The sequence below is a fragment of the Protomyctophum parallelum genome (assembly GCF_964188405.1).
Source record: "Protomyctophum parallelum genome assembly, chromosome: 1".
Classification (NCBI taxonomy): Eukaryota; Metazoa; Chordata; class Actinopteri; order Myctophiformes; family Myctophidae; genus Protomyctophum; species Protomyctophum parallelum.
In genome coordinates, this window is record NC_139697.1 from 87,132,270 (window position 1) to 87,158,955 (window position 26,686).

Genomic DNA, 26,686 nt, shown 5'->3' on the forward strand with positions numbered 1-26,686 from the left:
TTCATGATTCATGATGCATGTCCTAATATAATTTATAATAGAAATACTTAATTCAAGCATCATAATGAGAAGTGTTTAAGCAAATGAAAAACACCTATACTGCTATAAAGATGTAGAACATAATACTGATAATAGTGAGTACAACATGGCTCCAAATCAGAGTTGGCTGACTGATGTTACATGCTTAGGGTTAGATAAGACAGAAATATGCAGGGGTATCTGGAGTATATATTATTTTAGATAGGCTTGATTCTTTAACATATCATTGCACTCCATGCACATTCTCTCAAAAATCAATATGCTTCTGTTTGAGCAGGAACCTCAGCGGTACTTAATATCACCATCATCCTAAATGTGAATGTGAAAAAATGTTTTTTTTTTTTTTTTTTTATAAATCCCTGCTCCACACACTCAATCCTGAAATGTAGCATTACAGGGAAAATACAGGAGGGCTATAGATACTATAGCTACTATAGATACAGTAGCTTGAGGTACACGGAAACCCTGATACGATTCTGATTTATATTTATATTTACATAGCTGGTACATATTTTTTCATCTCATGGGCAAATGGAAATTCTGGCACACTGTTGAAGTGTCCTGTTAGGAAGATGCTGACTGTGCCCAGAACGAAGAGCAGAATAGCAGCCCAGAAACACACCTTGTCAACCATCTTTCCAATCAGTACCCAGTTTTCAACTTCCTATTTGAAAAAGAGAAGATGAAAGAGAAAATATTTTAAAAATAAAATAAAACCATATTGAATCTATTGAATTTGGATTAAAAATAATAAACAACAACAATATTGTAGCTATATCTATTGAATTTGGAGTTAACTTTAGATAATAATAATATGTAAGTTAAAGAGTAGATGATTCCAAAGAAACACTTACAGATCCAAAATCGTTTGTGCTCCTTGTGCTCTCAGCAATGAAGTTACAGGCATCCACACACTCCTTTATCTCAGGCGCAGCTTTGGCCAAGCTCTTATACAAATTGGCTGTAGTGCTGATATCTATTTCATCCACTAGAGGGGGTAAGACACCAACAGTTAGATAAAGCCATACATACACCATTAAGCTAAATTTATATACAAATGTTTTGCTCACCAAAAATCGAATAACAATAGTCGAGCAACACTATTTTTATGACAACGTTTAGATTACTTGTTGTCATAAAAAAGGTATTTTTACTTTTTTAGACATTTCTTGGAGTCCATAACTTGAAATACTTTCTACTTCAGACCATAGTCTTTTTTAGACATTTCTTGGGAGTCCATAACTTTCAGTTATACTTTATACTTTTCAAAGTCTAACAGTAGTAATCATGAACATGACATATTATACAATGCTGTCTGTGATCATATTCCTAGGCCTACTGATTGAAATATATATATTTCTTTTTCTATATAAGAAAAGTTGTTAAGAGTAGGTGCATAACAAAATACCAGAATGGGGATTTACAAAAAAAAAAGTAGTTTAGAGGTGATTAGAGTTCTTACTAAATGTTCCTGAGAAACCATGCCTCTCTTTCTGTTTATCAAACAGCATCTCGCTGCGCGGCTGCTTCAGGACGTATTCCTCCGCTCTCTGCATCAGGCCAAAGGAGCTACGCCGACGTTCCCTCACAACACCGTTAACCTCTGGACCCTTCTCTTCCCCCTCGTCCTCCACCAGAGGGGGCATGCCCAGGTAGCGAGGCACCAGCCGCAGGAAGACCTGAGTGAGTCACAAAAGGTACGACCAGCCCATTAGTCCACTGGTTTTCAACCTCTTTAGAGGAGCATTCAGTGATTTGGGTGATTTGGAAAACCGGTCTGCCACGGTAACAAGATGTGCACATGCACACGCTCTACAGTGGGGGGACACGCGACAGGCCAACAGCACGCACACCAAGGCCTGCCCCCGCTCGATCACGATTGGCGGAAGGCCCCTCTCTATCCTGATTGGATGAGGGCTGGGTCACCTATAGCCAAAAACGAAACCTATGTTTTTTTTACCACAGGGGTTAACTGGGGACAGGGAGGAACTCCTTATATGGGCAGCACACTCTATAGTAGGGAGGATTATCACAACAAAAGAAAAAAAGAAGTGATATTTGAATTAAGTGAAATCACTGAAAATACCTTTAATATCAAGGCCCATTATTTTTTTCAGCAGTTGAGCCACGGACCACCATTTGATGACATTTAGCCTCTCAGACCTAAAACTAAAGAATTTTGTTATCGTTGGATAAGATTTTGTCCACAATTCCATGCTGTATTGATGTGGTGCCACACAGGCAAACGTTGACCAAAATAACAATTCTTCTACATTCTCTGTAAATGTGTAGACTTTTTACCCCAGGGGTCCTTGAGAAGGGTCCAGGGGGTCCCCAGCTAAATGATTCATACTGTAAGTTAGGAAAGGGCCATTTGGTTCCATTTTGTACACTCTCAGAATTAAATTATCTCTTTACAGTGTAGATTGGGATCCCAGAGATAAAAAAATGAAGAAGAAAAGGGTGAGAATCACAGCATTAGTACAATAAATGGTAAATGGTGCATTTATATAGCGTCTTTATCCAAGGCGCTTTACATAGATTGTGCATTACACACACACACACACACACACACACACACACACACACACACACACACACACACACACACACACACACACACACACACACACACACACACACACACACACACACACACACACACACACACACACACACACACACACACACACACACACACACACACACACACACACACACACACACACACCCCCCGATGGTGGCGGAAACCATGCAAGGCACCAACCAGCACATCAGGAGCAATTAGGGGTTCAGTGTCTTGATCAAGGACACTTCGACACTAACTCTGGGGGAGCCCGGGTTCAAACTGGCAACCTTGCGGTTACCATCCAGCCACTCTAGCCCTGAGCCGCCGCCGCCCCAATCGCAATCATGGCTTGAGTAGAAGTGGTATGGGGTGCAGGGGATGGATGGGGTTTTGGGTTATCATAGACATGGTGTTGTGTCATCGTACGTACATGTTTGAGGCTTTGTGACATGGTGTGTGTCCGGGGATTGCGCAGGGAGAAGTTGAGCACCACAATTTGGTTGGTTGCGATAAGAGTAGTCACAGACATGACGAAGATCAGGTACCTGAGGGAGATATTAAAGGATCGAGTAGCATGAGGTCATGTGGGGTAAATAACCACAGAGAACTGGAAAAGCTGGGATGAGGACAAAAAGACAGAAGGGGTTATTATCAGGGACGTGCACAGAGTGTTGGAGAGACAGGGGCTGAAATCCCATAAGAGGGCACTTTTGAATAGCAGAGCTTGTAGATCTGCTATTTTCGGGGTACTCTTTAGCTAGTGGAGATGCGGTGTACAACATGGATTTCTAAAGAAATTTGTTCAACGCAAAATGCTGTGTTCAAGTTCAGGAGACTTTGGGGGAAAAAAGCAATTCTCCTGAATGCTGCCTTCCGGTATGGCATGGAAAGGAGTAGCATTTGCATGTCTTTCACTGTAGTAAATGCTGCATTTGTGGTCTGGACAAGGCATTTGCCGCATTTGTTTTACAGACGGGTAAAAGGGCAGGGGCTGAAGCCCCCTTTGATGTCTATGTGTGCACGTCCCTGGTTATTATTACAGTATGTTTGTAGTATATGTATGTGATGTGAGTAGTATATGTAATGTGTGAAGATCACACAACGACTCACTTGCCAATGAGAGGCACAGAGAGAGACGTCTCAGGAACCTTCCCAGCGACAAGAATCAGGAAGACAGTCTGACCAAGCAAGACAGAGATGGACACAGTCAGCTTCTGTCCCCCAGCTGTGAAGGGCACAATAGAGTCACAGGGACTGAGAGAGTTAATGCATTCTCAATTATGGGACCAAACATATATGCATTGCAGTACAGATAAGTTCATATGAAAATGAAATAGTTATTTTGATATACTTTGGGAGAATTTGCTTTGCGGTTGATTCATAGCTATTATTTCTTTAATGTTTCAACTTTTAGTTTTTTCATAAATGAACGCCCTAATTCATCATGTGAATTGCCGCTCAAATGTCGTGAAAATAGAAGATTTGACGTGTTACATACAAGGTCTCCACCCGACAGCAACAATATAAAGAGTCATTATTCATTCATTAGTTATTATTATTATTATTACTATTATTATTAACATTATTATTATTAATAATATTAACATTATTATTATTATTAACATTATTATTATTAACATTATTATTATGCTGCCGTTATTGTTATGAGGGATGACACTACAGACCCTGAGCAGGTAGGAAGTAGGCCAGGACGACCAGGGAGGACATGAGGACGCAGGGAAGGATGACGTTGATGATCCAGAAGAGAGGCTTCCTCTGGATGATCAGGTTGAAGGCGATGGACTGGTACTCCAGGTCATCAGGAGAGTAGCGCGGGTTGACGAACTTCCTCCCCGGACGATGCACGATGGCCCACTCGCCGTTCTCTAGGGGATCACCACACAATACCAGTCTATAGACGAGCGACACATACTGTACACCACACATACACCACCACACATACACCACACATACACCACCACACATACGCCACACATACACCACCACACATACACCACCACACATACACCATACATACACCACCAAACATACACCACACATACACCACACATACACCACCACACATACACCACCACACATACACCACACTTAAACCACCACACATACACCACCACACATACACCATACATACACCACCAAACATACACCACACATACACCACACATACACCACCACACATACACCACACATACACCACCACACATACACCACCACACATACACCACACATACACCACCACACATACACCACACATACACCACCACACATACACCACCACACATACACCACACATACACCACCACAAATACACCACCACACATACACCACACATACACCACCACACATACACCACACATACACCACCACAAATACACCACCACACATACACCACCACACATACACCATACATACACCACCACACATACACCACACATACTGTACACCACACCACATATTTCCGAAGCGATTCGCCTGGTGTCGCCTGGTTTGATGGAACATCCACGCCCATTCTACACCATATAAGGCAACAGGAAATATCGAAATACGTCATCATAGCCTGCACAGAGGATTCCCAAGATTTAAATTATATACAACAGCCGCGATGAGCTTGTAGAGCAGTTAATTTTGACAGGCGGATCTCTGCACGGACAGATCTTCAAGCAAACAGCACGAGTTATATGTATATAATTATAAACGAAACTTGTGAACTTGGCATGCATTGCTTCACTCCTTGTTAAATGTCAGGACGTTAATAAGTTAACTGATGAGAATGAGAAAGAAGTTGATTTGTAGGCTACTGTTCACCACACGACCAAATGCTATATTACAACTCAGCAATGATAAAAGGCCCTATTGATTAGCCTACTGCGGTAATTGATTCCCTGCCCTGCACTGTCGGATTTGGAAAGCAAATATATGGACATGCATGGACACAGGACATATTTTTTCTTTTTTTTCACGACGCAAATGGAGGCAGATATAGGTGCTTGCAGCAAAGGCATTTAGGCCTACGTGAAACTTTAATTGGCTGAATCTCTGTCAACATATGCTGATCAGCGAGTTACAGTGGTAATAATAATCATCATCAACAGCCTTTCTTGTCTGTCTGTCTGTCCGTCATGTTTGTGAACAAGCGCGAGTGGAGGTGAGCTGGCTTAAACTATGATATGACTGGCCCATCTGGCTGATGCCATTCATTCAGTATAGGCTAATGTGGTCTTCTATTTTTTTTATATAGGGCTAATTAGCCCTATAGTGACTGCTGTCTGTCTGTCAGACCAGCACGTCTGTGAACCATATATGCAGAGCTAAAAGCCAGTCGGGTCGGGCTGTGTTCTGTCCGGGCCGTTATATTCATTTTCCAATGTGAATTTCACCCAGATTGGACTCGGTTCAGTGGCAGCTGACTCAGCGTTTGAGTCAAAAGGCGCAATGGAAATACACCACTATATTCACACACTAAAATTATCCCCTCACCTTTTTATCACACAACAGCTGTGGGGCGAGGCTTCAAGTTCAAGTAGGTGGTGCTAATGTGAAAACCAGGTATACTTAATGAACTGGTGGGTGTGGCCACATAAAAACATAATTTTAACACTTTCTGTACACTTTTTGGAAAAAAAAGAAGAAAAACAATCCTCCTAGTATAATCGTAATACCTGATGATCCTTTTTTTGGGTGTGGGGGGGGGGGGGGGGGGGGATCACGGCAGCCCATCTTTAACTATACCTGACGTCCCTATTTTGAGCATGGCCAGCGAACGTTTCCCGAGGTTTCAAAAAGAGCAGATCTACTCTTGTGACCTTTTAGATCTTGTAGGCCTTTTTTCTCCATTCGTCGTATGAACACAAAATGCAGGATACAGATGGAACAAGTGAAATTGGAAGTGTTGGAAAGTTGATCTAGCTAAATCCGGAATGTTTACACTTAACTCATGTGCACAGTACAGTATGTATGTTCATTACCCACTCTATATCGGTAAAGTGATGAGACAAAGAAAGGAGCAGACAGAATTGGAACTGGAACACTAGAAAGAAGTTGATAAAAGGGTACTTTCTCTCCCGATTGTCTGAAATTGACAACCCACCTGAACATGTATTTTCTGTTCATTAAAGAGTTAGAGAGAGTCGGAGACCTGTGATACTGAACAAACACTCGATTAATAGCAATGCTTACTATCGGACTATAACACTTTAACAGTTTAATGAAAAGTGTTTAGTTTTAACCAAAGAATTTCACTTTGTACATGTGAGAGTGTACAAATGTAACCAAATGGACCCATAGGGGTGTACAGTACCTGTGAAGGCTGCAGGGTCAATATCTACCCACTCTATCGTTGTTCCGTCCTCACTAACAGCCAAGATGAGGTCCACTTCATTAAAGCTGTATGTCTGGGACCTGGATTAGAAGACATGGGATAATATCATAATGCATTCCTTAATTGTGGGATCACTATAATGTTATTGTCAACGCCAATGGTTTTGGCACCTAACCTAACTACTAGTCCTTTTAGCTAGAAACTCTGTTCCAACTCTACAACGTTCCGCCTACTTATACATATTGGCTACCATTTGAATCTTTTAAAATAATTAATACTTTTAGAGATATTTCACTTTAAAAATGTCTATTCATTTCAATGGGGAAATGCCATTTAGCTGCAGTGCAGCATAGCAACTAGACCCTAGCAACAACACATTAGACCCTAGAAACCACCCTATAGCAACCGAATATTAAAGGGACACTTCACCCTTTTTGCAAAAAAAGATATGTTAATGACGTTTAGAAGCTTTAGAACTCTTTCCTGGGGGTCTTTATGTATGTAATATGTGGTTTTAGATATTTTAGATTGTAGCAGTGAGCACAGTGTCTCTGATGTCATGGACACTGGGCTCACTACCTTCCTGGACTACATGTTGTCTCAGTAAGACACTCCCCCTATCCACAAGGAGGAGCAGTGCACCAAATAATTATGGGATTTGTAGTCCAGGAAGGTAGTGAGACCAGTGTCCATGACATCAGAGACACTGTGCTCACTGCTACAATCTAAAATAGCTAAAACCACATATTACACACATAAAGACCCCAGGAAAGTGTTCTAAAGCTTCTAAACGTCATTAACATATATTTTTTTGCAAAAAGGGTGAAGTGTCCCTTTAAGCCCAAACCACACCAAAGGGTCGGGTCGGGACGAGACGTTTTTAAGGTCAACCACACCAATGCAATTAGCTCTTCGCTAAATCCCACCCCAAAAAGTGATTGTCCAATGCCAATCCAAATAGTTTAGCAACTGTTGCTATGCAGGTCAAGCTTTTGCCACCTCATAGCTGTCGGTGTTATTTTGCATGGCTGTGTTGTTGAACACATACACAGCTTAACGTTGGGAAAGTTACACGACTGACACCCACCCAGGTGTTGGCAATAATACTAATGACCGTAGTCTTACCGTGCAACATGAACTCCTGTCGGGAGGTCGTTAAAAGTTGATTTCTCCCTCTGTCATAGGCCATAATGTCATGCACATTTGTCCAGTAGATAGCCTACTGCAGGCCTGGTTGACTAGATTTAGAAGACATTTTGAAGGTTTTCCTTCTGAAATGATTTTTATATGGAGAAATCCCATAATTTAACATGCATCTCAATGGGTGAGAAGGACAGCTCAACGGTTTTGTCCCAAGGAGTCCCTACCGGTGTGGATTGGGCTTTAGACCTATAGGGATGTCCTGATACACTTTCTTCGTTCCCGATACCACAATTTCTGTGTTAGCCGATACTGATACCGATACCAGTGTTGTGATCTCGTGTTGTGTTCATAGCTATCTAGCTATATATCTCGTGTTGTGTTTAGAAGACTCCTCACTCAAATGTGCAACTCGAAAGAAAACTCCACATGCCCCAACATTTTATTTACCTGCCATAGTGTAGACTGTAGACCCCTTACCCCTTTGTCGGATCAGTGGTTAGACTGGCATATTCGCCGATACCGATATGACCCGATATGACAAATAAGGGCCAATACCGATACTTTTCCGATACCGATACAGTATCGGGACATCTCTGTAACAAGTGACCATCTGTTTTGCCCTAACAATCGCATATTAGACCATAAATGGCATGTTAGACCTTATCAAACATGTATTAGAGTCCAGCAACAACTGTTTTACCATAGCAACCGCCTATTAGATTTTAGAAACCGCCTATTAGACCCTAGTCACTTAGTGACCGCCTATTAGACCCTAGTGACCACCTATTAGACCCTAGCAACCATCTATTAGACCCTAGCAACTACTGTTTTACCCCAGCAACTGCATATTAGACCCTAGCAACGACCCATTAGAACATAGCAACCAATGTTTACCCTACAAATAAAACTGCTCAACACTGTCAACAATTTTAATAATACTAAGACTTTTAAAAACCTTTTAAAAACCTTTAACACCTTCAAAACCTTAAACCTTTAGAGTTTAGAACCTTTAGAATAGAGATGCACAATATTGAAATTATGACCAATATCCGATCTCCGATTGTTTGCAGCGGTATATCAACCGATATTGATTCTGAATCTGATACAGATATATTACATTATTGTATTTATATTGAACTTTATTGTATTGCTGGTGAAAGTAGATGGTAAGCCCCCACTCCCAGCTGACGCTCCTAGAAGAGACAAGCAGACTGGCTGCTCTAGTACAAACTAAGCCATTGACGGTCAAATTATTGTGTCATTATCAATATCTGTGAAAATTATCTGGAATATTTTTTAGACCGATCCGATACCAATATGGCATTTTTATGGCCAACATCCGGCGGTGGCTCAGGGGTAGAGGATGGTAACCGTAAGGTTGCCAGTTCGAACCCGGGCTCCCCCAGAGTTACTGTCGAAGTGTCCTTGAGCAAGACACTGAACCCCTAATTGCTCCTGATGTGCTAGTTGGTGCCTTGCATGGTTTCCGCTGCCATCGGTGTATGAATGGGTGAATGTAATGCACAATCTCTGTAAAGCGCCTTGGATAAAGGCGCTATATAAATGCACCATTTACCATTTATATGGGTCATATCGGCATATGCCGATTCCGATACCGATATTTTACATTATTATTTATATTGAACTCATTGCTGAATTTTTACATTTTTGTTTTGCTGGTGAAAGTAGATGGCAAGCCCCCCCCCTCCCCACTAGTAACAATTCTAACAAAGTAGATGGCAAGCCCCCCCCCCCCTCCCCACTAGTAACAAAGTAGATGATAAGCCCCCCCCCCGCTCCCCACTAGTAACAGCTGACGCTCGTAAAGAGACAGAGACAGGCAGACTGGATGTAAAAAAAGCCATTGACAGTCGCATTATTATTGCGTCGTCAAAATATCGGTGAAACAAATCGTGTTGTTTTTTTTAGACCCGATTCGATATCTATATGGCATTTTTATGGCCGATTTCGATACGCTATACTGACTATATCGCACATCTCTATAACTTTCTAGTATGTTCAATGATTATGTTATCATTATGTCATACCTGAATAGCATGGTGCAGTTTTGCCAATCAAAGGGGAAGAAGGTGATTTCAATGGCACAGGTGCTGCGATAGATGGCAGGAGGCAGCCAGTACATCCAACCCTCGTTGGTGATCAACACGTTGGCATAGTATGCCACGTCAAATTTACCATCGATGCTGCAGAGAAACGGCAAAGAGATGAAGAGATGGTTGAGATCCATTTTGGGCGGGATCCCCTTTTGGTGTTAGCATTACGTTATGCTTTAGCTATTGAAAAATAGCAGATCTACAAGCTCATATCGCGCCACCGAGTGGCGCGCTACGAGCTTGTAGGTCTGCTATTTTTTTTTTTATCGAAGAACGACTGACATAGAAACATAGCTTTTTCAGAAAACTGTCAGGATGTAGAAGACATTTTTAGAATCTGATCTCAGGTCAAAATGGGTTTTAAGATCCCAGAGGCTTAACACAGGAAGCGAAGAGACAGCTGATGTGGAGACATGGCAAGCAAGGGTATAAGAGACAGGATCACCCCCCCCCCCCCCCCCTCCTGAAATGGCTTACTTGTTCTCAAGGACAATGTCAGGGAGCCACACGGTGCTGGGAGGCACGCGAATGACTTCGATGCCATAATATTCCGTTTTGTTCCATGTCAGACGATAATCTGTCCATTGCTTTGGGTGGAGAAGAAGAGTCAATGGGACAATGCAGAGAGATGAATAAACCATTTAGAGAGTTAAAAACATTCACTTTGAAAGAATATTCAAAGATTTGCGCCACATTTTTACGATTTCTCAAAAATAGCAGACCTACAAGCTCGTAGCACGCCACTCGGTGGCGCGATATGAGCTTGTAGATCTGCTATTTTTCAATAGCTAAATTAGCTTTTTGGTGTAAAACACCAAAAAGGGTTCCCGCCCAAAATGGTCAGATAATATGAGGTAAATAAATGTGTAGACGTTTTTTTGGGGGGGGGGGAATACGAGAGTTGCGAGAGGTGCAATAGGTGTGAATATAATACTCACAATCTCAATCCAGACATTGGTCGTTAAAGTCTCTTCCTTTTCGTTCTGTAGGATAATGTGAAAGAATATATGAACGTAAACAAAGAACAGAACTGGAGTCATGCTGACATTATATGCCACTGCAGCACTTGATTGTTGATTCTATCGATCTATAGGAATGCATGTGCTCCATAATGCATTCTATATGTATTTGAATTGTATAGTCATTCAGTAATAACAACTACACCCATGAGACATTAAGTATAACCCAGTCCAGTCCAGAGTTACATTATAACTCAATGTTGTACCTAATGAAGTATTAGAAGTGGGTTCTCTCACCAGGGAGATTAGATTGGTGAGGGTCATTTTGATTTGGACCTGAATCTTTTCGGTGGGATGCTGTACCGGGCGAATATTCTTGTTGTAACGCTTGAACAGGTGACTGATCAACTCTGATTCCTCATTACAGCCCACTGCATAGAGAATAAGACGAGAGAAAGATTCATGCTTGAACGGCATTATGCAGCATACAGGTGTTAAGAAAAACTACAGCCACATAGTCATATCTCTCAGTGCTTTGAAGAAAGCACTGCTATACCGCTCCAGTACAAATCATGCCATGATTATTCTAACAATGTAAGCTACATTCTTGGTGCCGGCGTCGACATTTCTGAGGAGGCGTAAATGTGGAAATATCGCTCCAGTACATAAATCTTAAGGGTTTGACAAGTGCATGTTATAGATGTATAAACACAAAACACATGATTATATAAACATAGCGTTGTATAGGAGGACGTGCAAAGAGCTTTGGTTCCAGCTCCTAACCAGTGCGTAGGCCTATACTTACCATGGACAACAAACGTCCCTAAAGTACTTAAAACCAAAAATGTCCAAAAGGAACGGCTTGCCATTGCTGTGCGCTCTTGTGTTTACAGATTGTGTTATTCCTTTAGATTGTGCACATATGAAAGAAAGAAAGAAAGGCAGAGGTTATTTCCGAATGGCTTGTCGCCCCCAAGACCCCCACCCCCCACCCCCACTGTCCCCCGACCTGCTCCCCCAGCTGTCGTTCCCCATGGCTCGGATTACACAGCAGCCGGGAAGCGCTAAACTTGATCTTAAAGTCACACTCGGGTCGTTCACAAGAATCATCATTATCATTAGGCACTGGCAATTACTTGGACTATGAAGTCAATTCTTGCCTCAAAAAGCACTCGAATCACATGCAAACTGAGAACTATAGCTATCAATGTCTTAAGTTGAAAGTCACTATGGCCCACTAAAAACCATTTGGCCATACATTCTCCAAAGTGTGTGTGTGTGTGTGCGTGCGTGCGTGCGTGCGTGCGTGCGTGCGTGCGTGCGTGCGTGCGTGCGTGCGCGCGTGTGAGCTGAGAGAGAGGGGGAGAGAGAGAGAATACTTTTGAGTGCAGCTGAACAAGGTGAACAGGTGACAGCCTACGATGTGTCCAGACTCAGAGTAGGCCTATTATTACATTCATCAGTGCCACTTGTTGCTTGCACAGCAGGTCTCCGGCGACGGGGTGAGTAGCGAGTCGATTGGGGTTGGAGGTTTTTGGTAGTGCGTGTGTGCGCGAGTGCGTGCGTGTGTGCACGTGCGTGTGAGTGTGTTTAGACCCATCACTTGCGAGATTAAAAGACACCAACAACATGATTATACAATGTTTTATTCACTGTGTGTGTGTGTGTGTGTGTGTGTGTGTGTGTGTGTGTGTGTGTGTGTGCGTGTGCGCGTGCGCGTGCGTGCGAGCGAGCAGTATTTGTAATATTGGTCAATGGAATGGTTGATAAAGTGATGTCGGCCAACAGCAATGGGCCGAGGGGAGCAGACTAGCATTGGGAATGTGCAGTGTGAGTTCCACAGTCTGTGGTGCATTTCTAAATATACAGATAGTGAACGAGAGATGAGCCCCTAGTAACAGGAAACAAGAGAAGGCCTCTACGCTGTGCCTCATTGCCTCAGCCTAATAACGCCAGCAGGGTCTAGCATGAGGCTGAACGCATGAAAACATCCGAATGGCACTACTTGTGGGAACAGTGTTGATTCCGTCGACTAAAACTAAAGGCGGAAAATGTTCGTCGACTACCTTTTTTCACTGACGAAAACTAAATGAAAACTAAGCTACGTCTACGATGACTGAGACTAAATATGCTGACAATTTCGTCAACAAATGAAAAGTATAGACTAAAATGTTAGGAAAGGACTAGTGGACAAGAGATCCAGTAAGTCATTTTACACTTGGTTGCATGCTGAAAATAGCCGATCTACAAGCTCACAACGCATCGCAGTGCGACTAAATAGTCGACTAAATCAACTGTAGATTTAGTCGACTAAAATCTTATGATATTTAGTCGACTAGAACTAGACTAACACTAAAACATTCCAGGTGACTAAAATGTGACAAAAAATAAATGAAAGCTATTCAAAGGATAAACTAAAACAAAAATAAAAATCAGTCACTGTGTTGGACTCTAGAAGTGTGTTTTGTGCATTGTGCTGTATGTACTGTACTTTGAGCACTGTCAATAGATCAGAAACATCTGTGTGCTTAAAATTCAAAAACACATTTTGAAATATTGAAAAATTCGAATCTAATTATTGTAACGCATTAAATAATAAATTTGCTTCCTTTATAAAAAAGTAATGTTACCTGGTTAACCCTTAAATGCTTGAAACCAGGATAGCGTATAATATGCACACACCATAAAAAACAGAGAAAATGTTTTTCCGTAAATAATCACTCAAATCAATATAAAGGTTGTCATGACATGTCAAAGAGCATCTTATCTAAATTACCACCTTGAAATCTTTGCAGACCTTTGCCCAAGTGCAAACCGTTGGATAACATTGTGGATTACTAACGGCAACATTGTTTTTATTCATTGGGTAATCTTTATTTTGTGGATTATTTTGCACTGTAACCCTAGATTAAAGCTGTCACCTCCCATTCCTGTATGTAGGTTAAAGGTGCAATCTGTAACTTTATTTTAATGAATAAAACATTATTTTGTAATGATAATCCATTTAGGCCTCCAAAATTAGAAAAATGTCTTCTAAATCAGACAGTTTTCTGAAAAACCTTATGTTTATGTATCAGTGGTACTCAATATTTCATGTCAAGGACCCCAAAAATAAATGTAATTGGCCGCCGATCCCCATCTAAAAATATGTAGTTCCAGGGACCCCCCCCCCCCCCCAGAAGCAAAGATTTGAGTTAAAAACGCTCTGTAACAATATATATTCAAAGATTTGAGGCACATTTTCACGATTAAAAAAGAATAGCAGATCTACAAGCTCGTAGCGCCGTACTCGGTGCAGCGCTATGAGCTTGTACATCGGCTATTTTTCATAACATAATGTTTAAAACACCAAAAGGGGTTCCCGTCCTGTAGTTGTAGGTGGTCTCATTTCTCATTCATTGAGAAATGTAGACCCTGGTGTCGGGAAGGACACCTACTGGTTGACCAGTAGTACTATAATATATATATATCTCCCCTTTTGGATGAGTGGAAGAAATGCATTCTCTTATTAGAATCCTCCTGAGTAGGGTACAAAAGTTACACATTGCAGATTCAAATAATGCATTTTATTTAATAGTTCTAAATGTATTTAGTCATAATGGACGAGCTAATGTTTAACTCAAAAGTAGCGGGTAATTAAATTCACACCTAAAACCAATGAACTCCTTTCTAGCCAAGACCGAGATTCCGAGATTAATTTAACAATGTATCGCTACCGCTTGCACCCATGTAAGAAACAGCCCAAATCCCATTGTGCACACGTGCACACTGTCTTTAATGACTTTATGGCTCATAATGAGATGAAGTACCATGATCGGAGCCTAATAAAACATTAAGTAGAGCTCCCGCTAAACAATGATCGCATCGCTAGCAGGCCTCTGTGGGCCTCAGTAGACCACTTTCGTTTTAGACAGAACAACAAGATCCGCTCTTCTTTTTGCTCATCTTGCACATTTAGCTGGCACGTGGGCCGCGGCACCTACCGCGGCACCTACCGCCCCCTGTGGGAACGGGCGTCCAAGAAGTTAATTGGGCTGCCGAGTCCATCCATATGTAAATCAGAGATGCATAATACCCTGTAGCTGCCTCAGCCAAGTATTCGGCTCCAGGGACACTTTCCAGCAGGGCCAAAACCCAAGAAAAAGAGTTTTATATCATTATATTTGTACACCAAACATTAAAAGAGTACTCCTCGGAGCACAGATCTCCACCAGGCCTGCTCATCTACCCAAGGTCTTGTCAGTCATGGGGTAGTCTCTCTCGCATATGCCAGACCCTTCTCAGCTCCGCCTACTCGGCCTGAGAAGAGGCGGAGGTAGGTGGAGTTGTGAAAGGGTCTGGCTAATATGCGAGACGAGTCATGGGTTACAACCATCAGAACACAAGGAAGCTGTGGGAATGGGCTCTCCCTCTATGGGGAGTTGCATCATGGGGGTAAGATTGCATGACCTATGGTCAATAGTAATTGGCCAAAGCATGAAGTGGCCTGTTATGGTAAAATGTGTGGGAGTGTGCATGCACATTTTCACGGTAATCGTTCCAGCAGTGATTCGTTCTTCATCAACACACACACAGACAGACTGACTAGGGCGAAAACATAATCTACACAGTTATTATTGTCAATTGTTACTCAATATCACTACCTTCTGGCCATGTTTTGTCACATGTTCACATGTTCTTAAAATGTACAGATTGTTGTCCAGCTAGAAAATACTTTCTTAGTCCACTAATGCATTCAAAATTCACGAGCACACGTTCAAAGAGCAAGCAGCTGGATATCTCTTTTATCAATCATGAATCATTTAGAGAGTCTCTGGACATTGTGTTGTTAGTAGCAACGCCCGCTTCACAAATACAGTTGGACACCGACACGTTCACTCCAGGGAGCTTACCAGTAGGCCTACTACCACACTCCTCTATAGAGCAGCTACATTGCAGTTAACATTGCAGATACTGAATGCCTCTCTTGAGGTTGCCTCAATGAATGTTGTAGTGAAAGGCATACCTCGTTCGATTTCCCAGAGTTGAATTGCCAGCGGGTGCAGGTGTTTGAACTGGTTACACTCCAGTTGGTCTAACTGTTCCATTGAAGTGGTTACACTCCAAATGGACTAACTGTTCCATTGAAGTGGTTACACTCCAAATGGACTAACTGTTCCATTGAAGTGGTTACACTCCAAATGGACTAACTGTTCCATTGAAGTGGTTACACTCCAAATGGACTAACTGTTCCATTGAAGTGGTTACACTCCAAATGGACTAACTGTTCCATTGAAGTGGTTACACTCCAAATGGACTAACTGTTCCATTGAAGTGGTTACACTCCAAATGGGCTAACTGTTCCATTGAAGTGGTTACACTCCAAATGGACTAACTGTTCCATTGAAGTGGTTACACTCCATGTAGTGCTAACTGTTCCATTGACCTTCAGGGTGAGCCACGCTGTGTGCTACAACACAGGTTTTCAATGTGGGGGCAGTCAGTGTGAGCCGGGGGAGGATTGCAAAGGAGAGTAAAAAATAAAATGACTATAATCAATTCACATTTTAAAAAAATCGGATTGATTTAATACTTTATTAACACCATTGTTAAAGGACCACGTCGCCACTTTTCAACCTATCTTCATATAAGTGGTCCTCACTAATGTAATGTTTATGATAAAATACCACAATACTCTGTCTGTGTCATAGGAGGGCTGTGGACAGTTCAGAAACCCATCCACCAGTGACATCATCATTAGGCAGATTTTTTTTTAAACAAGATTTTTTGGAAAAGATATTTAGATTTTTATTTCGTGGGAACGATGGCTTCCATTTTTGCATTGCAACTTTTCAGGAATAGAAAGCCTGCAGTTTCTATTAGCTTGGATTCCCATTTGATGATGTCACATGTGGACGGGTTTCTGAACTGTCCACAGCCCTCCTATGAGACACAGACCGAGTAGAAAGAAATCGTGGTATTTTATCGTGAACATTAGTGAGGACCAATTATATGAAGGCAGGTTGAAAAGTGGTGAAGTGGTCCTTTAACAGTAGGTACGGTAGTACAATTCATATAATTATTGTTTAACCACGCTAACATGGCATCCCTAATTTTTTGTGCACGTCATTATTGTCAAAACTCCAATAAAGAAATAGTGGCAAATAGCCTACCGGTATCTACAAGCATTTCACAATAGGGAGGCTTGGCATGGAAAAGTGTGGGAACCACTGTGCGTGCTGCTACTGACACTGCTGAGATAAGACTTATGAATGTTTTACAACTTTCACTTGTAATACACATTTGACCAGCATTACCACATTAATCTCATTGTGCAATACATGAAGCTAACTGTTTCACTTAAAATTGGCGTGGTAGTAAGGCTACTTCTTCTCAGGACTGCCAAATGCATGCTGCTATGTACAGTACGATTTGATGCTTAAATTAAAATTAAAATACTCTCACTATACAAAATGTCATGGTTTTAACATGATTTGGTTTATGTGACACCGACACATCGTAAGGGATTAAAAACAGGGTTTGGGTTCATAGAGTTTTTTTGTGGGGTTGGAGTTCATAGAGCTTTGTTGGGGCCAGACATTTCAAGTATTCCAAAAAGTGTCACATGTTTTCACAAGGTTCCCATCTATCTCCCCAGCTCAGCCACTGCCTATTTTCAAATGCTGCCGTCCATTGGTTGCACTGAATAAGAGCCTCATGACCAGCCCCTCCTTTCCTAATGAATTCCCTTGCTTTCATTTTCCCGCCGAGAGAATGGCCATTGTTGGATCTCTCATGGTGAGCACATGTCCAGACAGAGTGTTGGGTTCAATGTCTCTTCCCCTCCCCCACAGCCCTGGCAGTAAACTCTATTGGACATGATAATGTCCGATAGAGGAACACCCTTTATTCTCCACGTCATTCTTTCAGCCTTAGCAAACTTCAGACTTTAGACTGAGGTCTGGGCTGGCAGACACATTTTGCCAGGACTTGCCACACAGGCAAACTCCTATATTAGGAACGAAAGCACGATAGCCACACAAAAAAAGAAGGGAGAAATAGGTTTGTTATATGTATATTGTGATGTTTATTAAACAGAGCTGTCATCTTTGATCCTTGAACCATCACAGCCATGAGAGGGCATGCATGGTTCACTTGGTCTTAATTTTCAGATCACATCTCTGTTTAAAGTAATGACAAAGTAGAGAATGGAGGCAGTGTGTTTTTCTCTGGACCACTTTTAAATAAATACAGAAGTTTAGATCGCCGTGACTTTGTCACTTTGGCTCGTGACATGGATGACAAACATGATGTGTGACAGAAAGCGGGTCATTAATTTAATCTGTTGAAATATAGGATGATTTTACAGCTTCCGTTGGTTTAAAATATCTCCTTTTATGCTCTCAAATGCCTCAATAACTTGAGGAATTTAGCGTCAGATAGGTGTTAGGGTTAGGGTTGTGGGGTTTGGTGATGGTGAGTGAGTGAGTGAGTGAGTGAGTGAGTGAGTGAGTGAGTGAGTGAGTGAGACAGAGAAGGGAGGGACTGTGGGAGGAGGGAGCATAGGTCCAGTGTTTACTTGAGCCAGACAGGAGTATAACTCATACTGTATATAGAAGAGATGGGTTTGTGTGTGTACAGGGTTACTGGCGGACGTGCTGCAAAGACTTGTTTTTATCAGCCACTGAACACTGCTGATCTCTGGACTCTCTCACATTGAGCAACAGCAGCAAGAGTGGCAATTCAGAAAGTTTGGGGAGACAGAGCAGGGGGACCGACAGAAGCAAGTGACAGACTGGCAAGAGAGAGAGAGAGATAGAGACTATATAAAACAGCGATTGGAAAAAGAAGTAAAGGATTGATAGCGCTACCGACCCCGTCATTGGCTCCTTGAATCAGAAGCATTGTGGTGGTGCAGGGGAGGAGAGCGACTTTTTAGATGAGGTTTTGGGGAGGGGTATGAATGACTTGAGGGGACAGGAGGGGGGTTGAAAGCAGGGGACCAATAGACGAGTGATTGTGGTGATTGACCGGTGCGAGGCGAGGGGGGGGGACAAGGATTCATGTGAAACACAGTGGGATCAACAGATACAAAGCTGGCTGACATAATACAGGAGGAAAAAGGACTGGGCTTCAGCATGGGGGTAAAGAGCAAGGCTGTGGTAGCCATCATAGTTCTACTGCTGTTCCTTGGCTCATTGTGGCTCCGTGAGTATTCACTTCTTGCCAAAAAAACTCTTCTCTCTGTGTGTGTGTGTGTGTGTGTGTGTGTGTGTGTGTGTGTGTGTGTGTGTGTGTGTGTGTGTGTGTGTGTGTGTGTGTGTGTGTGTGTGTGTGTGTGAGAGGCTTTATGATACTAATAATCCACACAAGCCTCCCTTGTTTGGAATGTATAGGCTTTAGGTCAGGAATGTGTCACATGGTGAAGTACTGCAGAATCAAGCATGGTGGTACTCCCTTTTTTCACTTTTATACGGATGTCCATGTCCTATTGTTTTGTAGTGTGTGTGTGTGTGTGTGTGTGTGTGTGTGTGTGTGTGTGTGTGCGTATGTGTGTGTGCGTGTGCATGTGTGTCGATTCAGCAGTGACTTTGCTTGTGTTGACTTGGAACTAGCCTATAGAAATGCAGGCCCAGTAGTGCCGGTGTTGGCGATGGTGAACTACAGCTCCACTTGTGTGATTTCAGCCATAGATTACATTGCAAAGATCGGAGATCTATGCTAGTGGTATCGACATGCACTATGCACACCCTAGGCCAGAGCCATTATCTGGTTGCCAAAAGATAGCAACCCCACTGGTTAAATAAAGTGTATTTATATAGCCATCATACCGTACAGTACACCCAGTGCTTGAGATGGTCAACCGAGGTCACATGGCCTTCTGTGTCAGCATTTGGCATTAAGATATTACTAAAGTATAGGCTACGTAAGCATTCTCCGAAATGTTATTTATTAAACACACGCAGAGAATATACAGTATGCATTTGCACAAGCCATCTTACATGGCCGTAAGATATGTATGTCATCATGACTGATGTAGAAGTATAGGCAAGATAGGATAAGAGTAGATAGATAGTTGGGCCTACCGTATCTTCATAAAGGACACTGTCAGAAACACATGCGTATCTATATGGCTTACACCATTGAAGTATATACGATTATGTACAGATACTTACTGGGATGTGGGTCAAGCTTGTGCATAGATGTTACAACAGTCAGTCATTTATGAAAGAAGATATTCAAAGACATTTTGATATATTGGAATAGTGAGGCAGAGGATTATCTGTCACAAGGAATGTCCCATGATCCATGGAAACAGAAACAGGGACAACTCAAGACAACCAAGTACCTCCCAAGCTTATGAGAATGTTGAACCACTTGAACCCTATAGCATCCCTGTTCTAGGGGGAACATTTGCAACGAGGGGTTTTGTATAGATGGGGAAAAAGAGCAGACTTGGTCCAGTTTACCAAGTATAAAGGGGTTAAGTATTTAAAAACTGAACAAAATCTTGGCTCATGGATACGTTTCCTTTGTGGTCCCCTTTTCTTTACTTATCTTTTCTTTTATACATTGTAATTGTTCCCTCCACACACATGGACTTTACGCTGTATGTGCGATTGTTTTTTTCTTAGAGTTTGATTTTTGTTTCTACCTTACTTTAAGAATTCCATGCTAGAAGGCTTTCTTACCTTTATTTTTAGTTGTTACGTCCCCACTAAAGAGGTCCAGGTGTCATTTTGTGCAAAAGCGCATTATTGGCTATTTCCTCTACCATAAGCCCTCAATGAATTGAATTGCATTGCATTGAATGGGGCGTTGTGCTAATTCACTAATTTCCAGCTCTCAACAGAAATCCTCTCTTCATAATGTAAATAGTATCCCAAGCGGCACACTTTACTACTTATTTCGATGGAAATAAGCAAATTAGCACAAAAACCCATTGAGGGCTTATATTAGGGGAAATAGCCAATATTGCACTTTTGCACAAAATAACACCTGGACCTCTTTGGTGGGGACGTAACAACTACAAATAAAGGTAAGAAAGCCTTCTAGCATGGAATTCTTCTTTAAAGTTAAACGGTATTAGAGCTACCGTAAGCATGTGCACAGCCTACACACACAGCAAAGTGGAATGAACGCTAGCTACAAAAAAGGTTCGGCATATGGAGGTGATGGATTAAAATGGAGCTTCTCCCAGCCTTGTATGCTGGCTGGTTAATTGAGAAATGAAGCCCACGTGCGTCTCCAATCTCCAGCCCCATAGGGCCATAATAATCTTCAAGAAATACAAATAGAGAGTATGCGCATGCATAAAGTGAATGGGAAATCGAGTGTCAAAGTGACGTGGCAAAGTGAGTTTAATGTTGTTTAATGCAATCAGATAGGACCTTTCTGTTTGAATGTGTGGGCTGTCAAGGCCAGAAAATTTGTTCCTGCATAACTTCCGGGTATGATGATGTCACGCGCATACCATCTATTACGATACAGACGGGACAAGAAAGACAAAAAATTGATATAGAAGTGTGTATATCTAGAGATGGTATAATTGTATTGTGAATGGTATTGTTTCCCTAATAACCATAGAAAAGTCATGTTGTTCTATTCACAACGTATTGTGATTAACAATGAATTCGCTGAGTCTGGAAACCACACATTTCACAAGACTTTGGGTATGCTATTATCAGGATCATTTTAAACCTTTTTGCACTTCAGACTGCCTGGCACTAAATCACTCTGTGGTGCTACTAGGAATGCCACGGTTGACCAAACGAGTATTTGTGCAGAATCCTTTTTTTAAGTGTTCTGCTGGGCTTCCTTGGAAGCATTCCACTTAAAAAAAAACTTAACTCAATCGATCAATCAAAATTATTTTTGACATTATGACCTTATTTCATCATCTCGTCACTGTTGGGCAGAAAACTTGTATCTCCATATTTGTTGTATGCCAGTGTCATGCAAAAATAGGCTTTTTGTTTTACTACTTGAAAAGCTTAATTGTCTATATATCAGGGTTCCCCAATTAATTTTCCTCAAGGGCCATATTTTGACTAGCGTACCAGGCTGGGGGCCGAGTCTGCACGCGCGAGGTCGAGGTCTTGCCCTGAAAATTCATTTTCAGGGCAAGACCCCATTTGAAAAGGATGCCCAGTTTGACATGCATAGGCTACTGACCCCCATTTAATGCCATTTATATCTGGGACCCTTAAAAAAAAAAAAAAAAAGATTTTTTCCTTTTTTTTCTTTTTGGAAATTCTTTCATGGGCCACAAGGGGGCGCTCTGTGGGCCGCAAATGGCCCGCGGGCCGCCTATTGGGGTACCCTGCTATATATAATGACCAAAATAGGTATTCGAGGTTGGAAGTGGTTGTGTCTGTCTGTGGATTTTATAACTATCTAACCAATGAAAAGTATTAATAAGAACTAAATAATACATTGAATTTAGAACAAAGCGGAGATCCGGGCACACAAAAAGGAGGAAAACTTTATTCAACCGACATGTTTCGACCTATACGGTCTTCATCAGGGCATAATTCAATACATTGAATTTATTGCAACATAGGTTTTTTGTTTGTTTCCATTTCTGGTTTTGGATATACAAGGTTTCCCCCCCCCCCCCGACAGCATCAATATCAAAAGTTCTGTAAGAATAACATCATAATCTACCGGTACTCAAAAATCTAATCTGACTTTGTAATGTAATGATTATTGCATCCCAAAGAGCAAACCATAGAGGATTATTTTGTGTCCATAGCGTTTTCTTTTCTTTTAAGTCTCTTTAGATTTGTTTCTTTATAAAATAATGAATTTGCATTGCTCTCTCTCTCATTCATGTTAAATCGCAGAGGGAGGTTTGGACTACCACTGGGATTCTTGTATGAAAAGCTATAATCAGCTTAACAAGGTAAGAAGAGGGAGAAAATTATAAAGTCATTCATGATAAAGTCATATTTCAAAGTCTGATTTACTAGATTAAGTGAATCCAATGCATTTCCTGTCACCCATGCATCTCTCTCTCTCTCTCTGTGTGTGTGCGTGTGCGTGTGCGTGTGTGTGTGTACCTTGTCATCCCCATGCCCCGCCTCCAGCTCCACGAGCCCCACCATCTGTCCAATAGCAATGCGAGTGGCGGCATGGACGATGAGTCGCTGGCCTTGCAACATTGTCCTGGTCAGAACTTCCAGGTGTCACTGCTACACGCCCACCTGCTGGACGCACAGGAAGCTCCCTCAGATGTGCTGCTGCAGCCATATCTCGCCAGCTGGGACGAGCTTGTCAAGTAAGCTCACTAGAATGAGGCAGAAAGCCCAGAAAATGTAATGCATTAATTCATGAATTCATTCACTCGTTTATTCAAAACAAAATCCAACTTGAGTTAATTGCATTGTGGGTTTAATGCCCGTTTTCTACTTCATTGAATGCCGTGTTGTGCACCAAAAATAGCACATCTTAAAGTTAGACACAATGCAAGCTTGTAGATTCAGCTATTTTTGGTGCACAGACACCCAGCTAACAATAAATGAGACCAGTTCAGTGGCCTTGTGTGTCACGATGTGGTTCTGGAGGTGTAGGACTCATGCAGGTGCAGGCAGAGCAGTGAGGATGCAAGGGTCTTTATTTACAAAAACCCACACTGGGGAAACCATGAATTGAACATGGTGGAGCCTCTTGTAAACAAGCGTAACGCTTTACTCACAGTTGACAGTTTTTGTATCGAGTTGTGCTTGAAATGTACTGTAATTCTGCAAACTGTTAATAAATACTTCAATCAATCAAACAAAATACTCAAAGACTAGAAATACTTGGAAATACAGAAACTAGGACTAAACAAGGAAAATAACCACATCACTTACAACGACGAACTGACAAGGAACTGAAAACACTGGGGCATATTTATAGACGAAGACTAACTAGACACAGGTGAACTGAAACACACAATCAACACTGGGATAGGCTAACAGACAACAGAACACAGGTGGCTAGGGTTACACTAATACAGGGAGGTGAGACAAGGCAGGAGACAGCAAACAAGGCAGACAGGAAATCACAGAACACTACTATAAAATAAGGTACAGAACCTGTAGAAGTAAAAAGTCCCAAAACACAGACAAAGTCCAAGGGCAGAGGAGCGTACTGTGACATTGTGGTTATAGTGTCCACCCTGGGACTGGGAGGTCGGGGTTCGATCCATACCAAAGACTCTACAAATGGGGCCCTGCTTGGCACTCGGCAATGACATCAAGGATTGGGGTTAAGTCCCTGCGACATACTAGCACCATGTCCAGGGGTGTACATCAAGCTGCCTCACGCTACAGAAACATTATTATTGCCGCAATAGGCGGCAATAATATCTGGCCCGGTAAATTATTTTGTAAATCATGTTGTTTCTCACCATATCTGTGGAGACCTTGAGCCTCTATAATGAAAGAGCTACTTTATCTCTGTTCGAAACAGAGTATGACGGTGTCCAGATAAAATGTTCTTTTTATTTTGTAAATAATTTACAGTATGTGGACTGTCCCATCACATATACAGTAGGCTATAATGTCCAAAAAGAGAATCTACCTCCACTTTGAAGAATATTTTTATCCATGTTGATAAAAGGCAGCTAGGTGTTTCACATTGTTTCTCCCCATATCTAAGAGCAGACCTTGAGCTTCTATTGTTTATCTCTGTTCGAAAGGGAGTATGACTGTTTGTGTCCAGATAAAATGTTGTTCACATTCTTGAAGTGCATTTAATTAAGAATGTGGCCTGCACTTGTAACATTTGATTACACACACACACACACACACACACACACACACACACACACACACACACACACACACACACACACACACACACACACACACACACACACACACACACACACACACACGCAGAGTGCCGCGCTACGAGATTGTAGATCTGCTATTTTTGAAAAATCGTGAAAATCTTTGAATATATATTCTTTCAGAATTCAGAGCGAACGTTTTGAACTAAAATCTTTGCTTCTGGGGGGTCCCTGGAACAACATATTTTCAAATGGGTGTTTTAATCGACCTCAGCCCTAAATGGGTTAAACCTATTTACCGACCCCTGATGGCTTTGGCTTCTGCCCTTGCAGGTTCATGGAGGCTCTGGGTCCAATGGTCGGACTGATATCTAACGAGATACAAACCAAAACCAACATTATCCGCCAACTGGCCTTGATGTCAAAGCGGAGCCCAGACTCAGAGTTTGGGCCCAACAAGGACGCGATTAATTCACTGAGCGCAGCTGAGGTCGATGATTACCAGTCGGTCCGCAGCATGATCCAAACCGAAGTCAGCCAGGGGCTGGTGAACTTCCAGCGCTTCACGGAGTCCGGGTGCCGCACTCTCCTCCGTCTGCACCGCGCTCTCGTGTGGCTGGAGAGCTTCCTGGAGAAGCTCGCCGAGACCCCAGCCACGGGCCGGCTCCGGAGCCCCTCGGACCTCTGCCGCGAGGCCTACCAAGGCACCCTCGCCAAGCACCACACGTGGCTCGTCCGCAAGGGCGCCGAGCTCGCCTTCATCGCCATGCCGGAGCGGGCCTTCTTCTTTAGGCTCGTGTGCGTGCAAGACCAAGAGGAGTTCGGCGCGCTGCTCAGCAAGGTGGTGAAGGCCATCAGAGACGTTTACGACAGGACTCAGGTGGCCCTGGAGGATAATAATATGCTGGATCTGCCATAGAATGTGAGGAAAACGGCAGTAACAGCCCTAGCGTTACCAGTACTGTTTACAGTGTTACTGTATTGGTAATGTGCAGAATAATTCGCTTCATACCGGCTGGACAGTGATTTCTTGCCACAGAAGGTTGTCGGGACTTCTCAAGGCAAATGTGAATGTTTTTTGAGTGGTGCTAACCGCTCCGACACTTGACTATGTGTGTAGCATGAGTCCATCTCAGCACGGTTACTGTGGTTACTGTGTCTATTAGTTCACCGTTACATCATTATTCATCTAGTTCATATGCAGACCTTAATGACATTAACTCATCAAAGGCACCGCTCACTTCACACTGGGTGTGATTTTTATTTAATCATTCACTATTTATGAGGGCAACGTTTAGCTCCCTGCAACCAAAGGGCGATGGGAACAATCATTTGATATGGAAACTCTGTTTACTCTATAGACATTCCTCGCCATATCCTGTGAGATAATGTCTGGTCCTTACAGTATTAGTGGAGCAGACAAAGTGTGACACTATTTTAATGAGTCTGGCTGTATGTACTACATGGACTCACTGTCCACACAAAGAAAACACCAAACGTCACTATGCACACCCCGCCAGCGGTCACCAACATGTCCGTACACGGACAAATGTGTCCCTGGCAAAGACTTGCTCTTGTCTGTGGTGAACGTTTGATTTTCTTTTTTTTTACAAACACCATTATAATGTTCTTATTTTGATCACAAGACCAAATTTCTGAATGTCAGTCTCCAGGTTTTCTTCGCAATGTGTATGACACTCATTTACTACTACCTATGGCACATTATAGGAGTCCTGCTATTAGTGGTTCTTCTCAGATTGTTTTATT

At 42.2% G+C, this 26,686-nt stretch overlaps 2 protein-coding genes across 3 annotated transcripts; one reads left to right on the forward strand and one right to left on the reverse strand.

Moving 5' to 3' along the window:
* Nucleotides 1-12,138, reverse strand: chrne (cholinergic receptor, nicotinic, epsilon). Its single transcript, XM_083781284.1, has 12 exons — nt 11,969-12,138; nt 11,461-11,594; nt 11,143-11,187; nt 10,682-10,791; nt 10,139-10,294; nt 6,927-7,027; nt 4,294-4,494; nt 3,719-3,833; nt 3,039-3,153; nt 1,502-1,718; nt 894-1,027; nt 1-703 (listed from the first exon to the last, which is right to left on the reverse strand). The coding sequence occupies exons 1-12, from the start codon at nt 12,030-12,032 to the stop codon at nt 533-535; spliced, it is 1,563 nt and encodes a 520-aa protein (XP_083637410.1). The 5' UTR covers nt 12,033-12,138; the 3' UTR covers nt 1-532.
* Nucleotides 1,670-26,686, forward strand: gltpd2b (glycolipid transfer protein domain containing 2b; the record flags this gene model as incomplete). Of its 2 annotated transcripts, none has more annotated exons than XM_083781295.1 (4): nt 1,670-1,736; nt 22,989-23,047; nt 23,232-23,422; nt 25,253-26,686. In XM_083781295.1, 3 exons carry the CDS (start codon nt 23,021-23,023, stop codon nt 25,836-25,838), a joined length of 804 nt encoding a protein of 267 aa, XP_083637421.1. In that variant the 3' UTR covers nt 25,839-26,686. The 2 variants fall into 2 exon arrangements, with proteins under 2 accessions (XP_083637421.1, XP_083637420.1); XM_083781294.1 differs by lacking the exon at nt 1,670-1,736 and adding an exon at nt 19,281-19,350.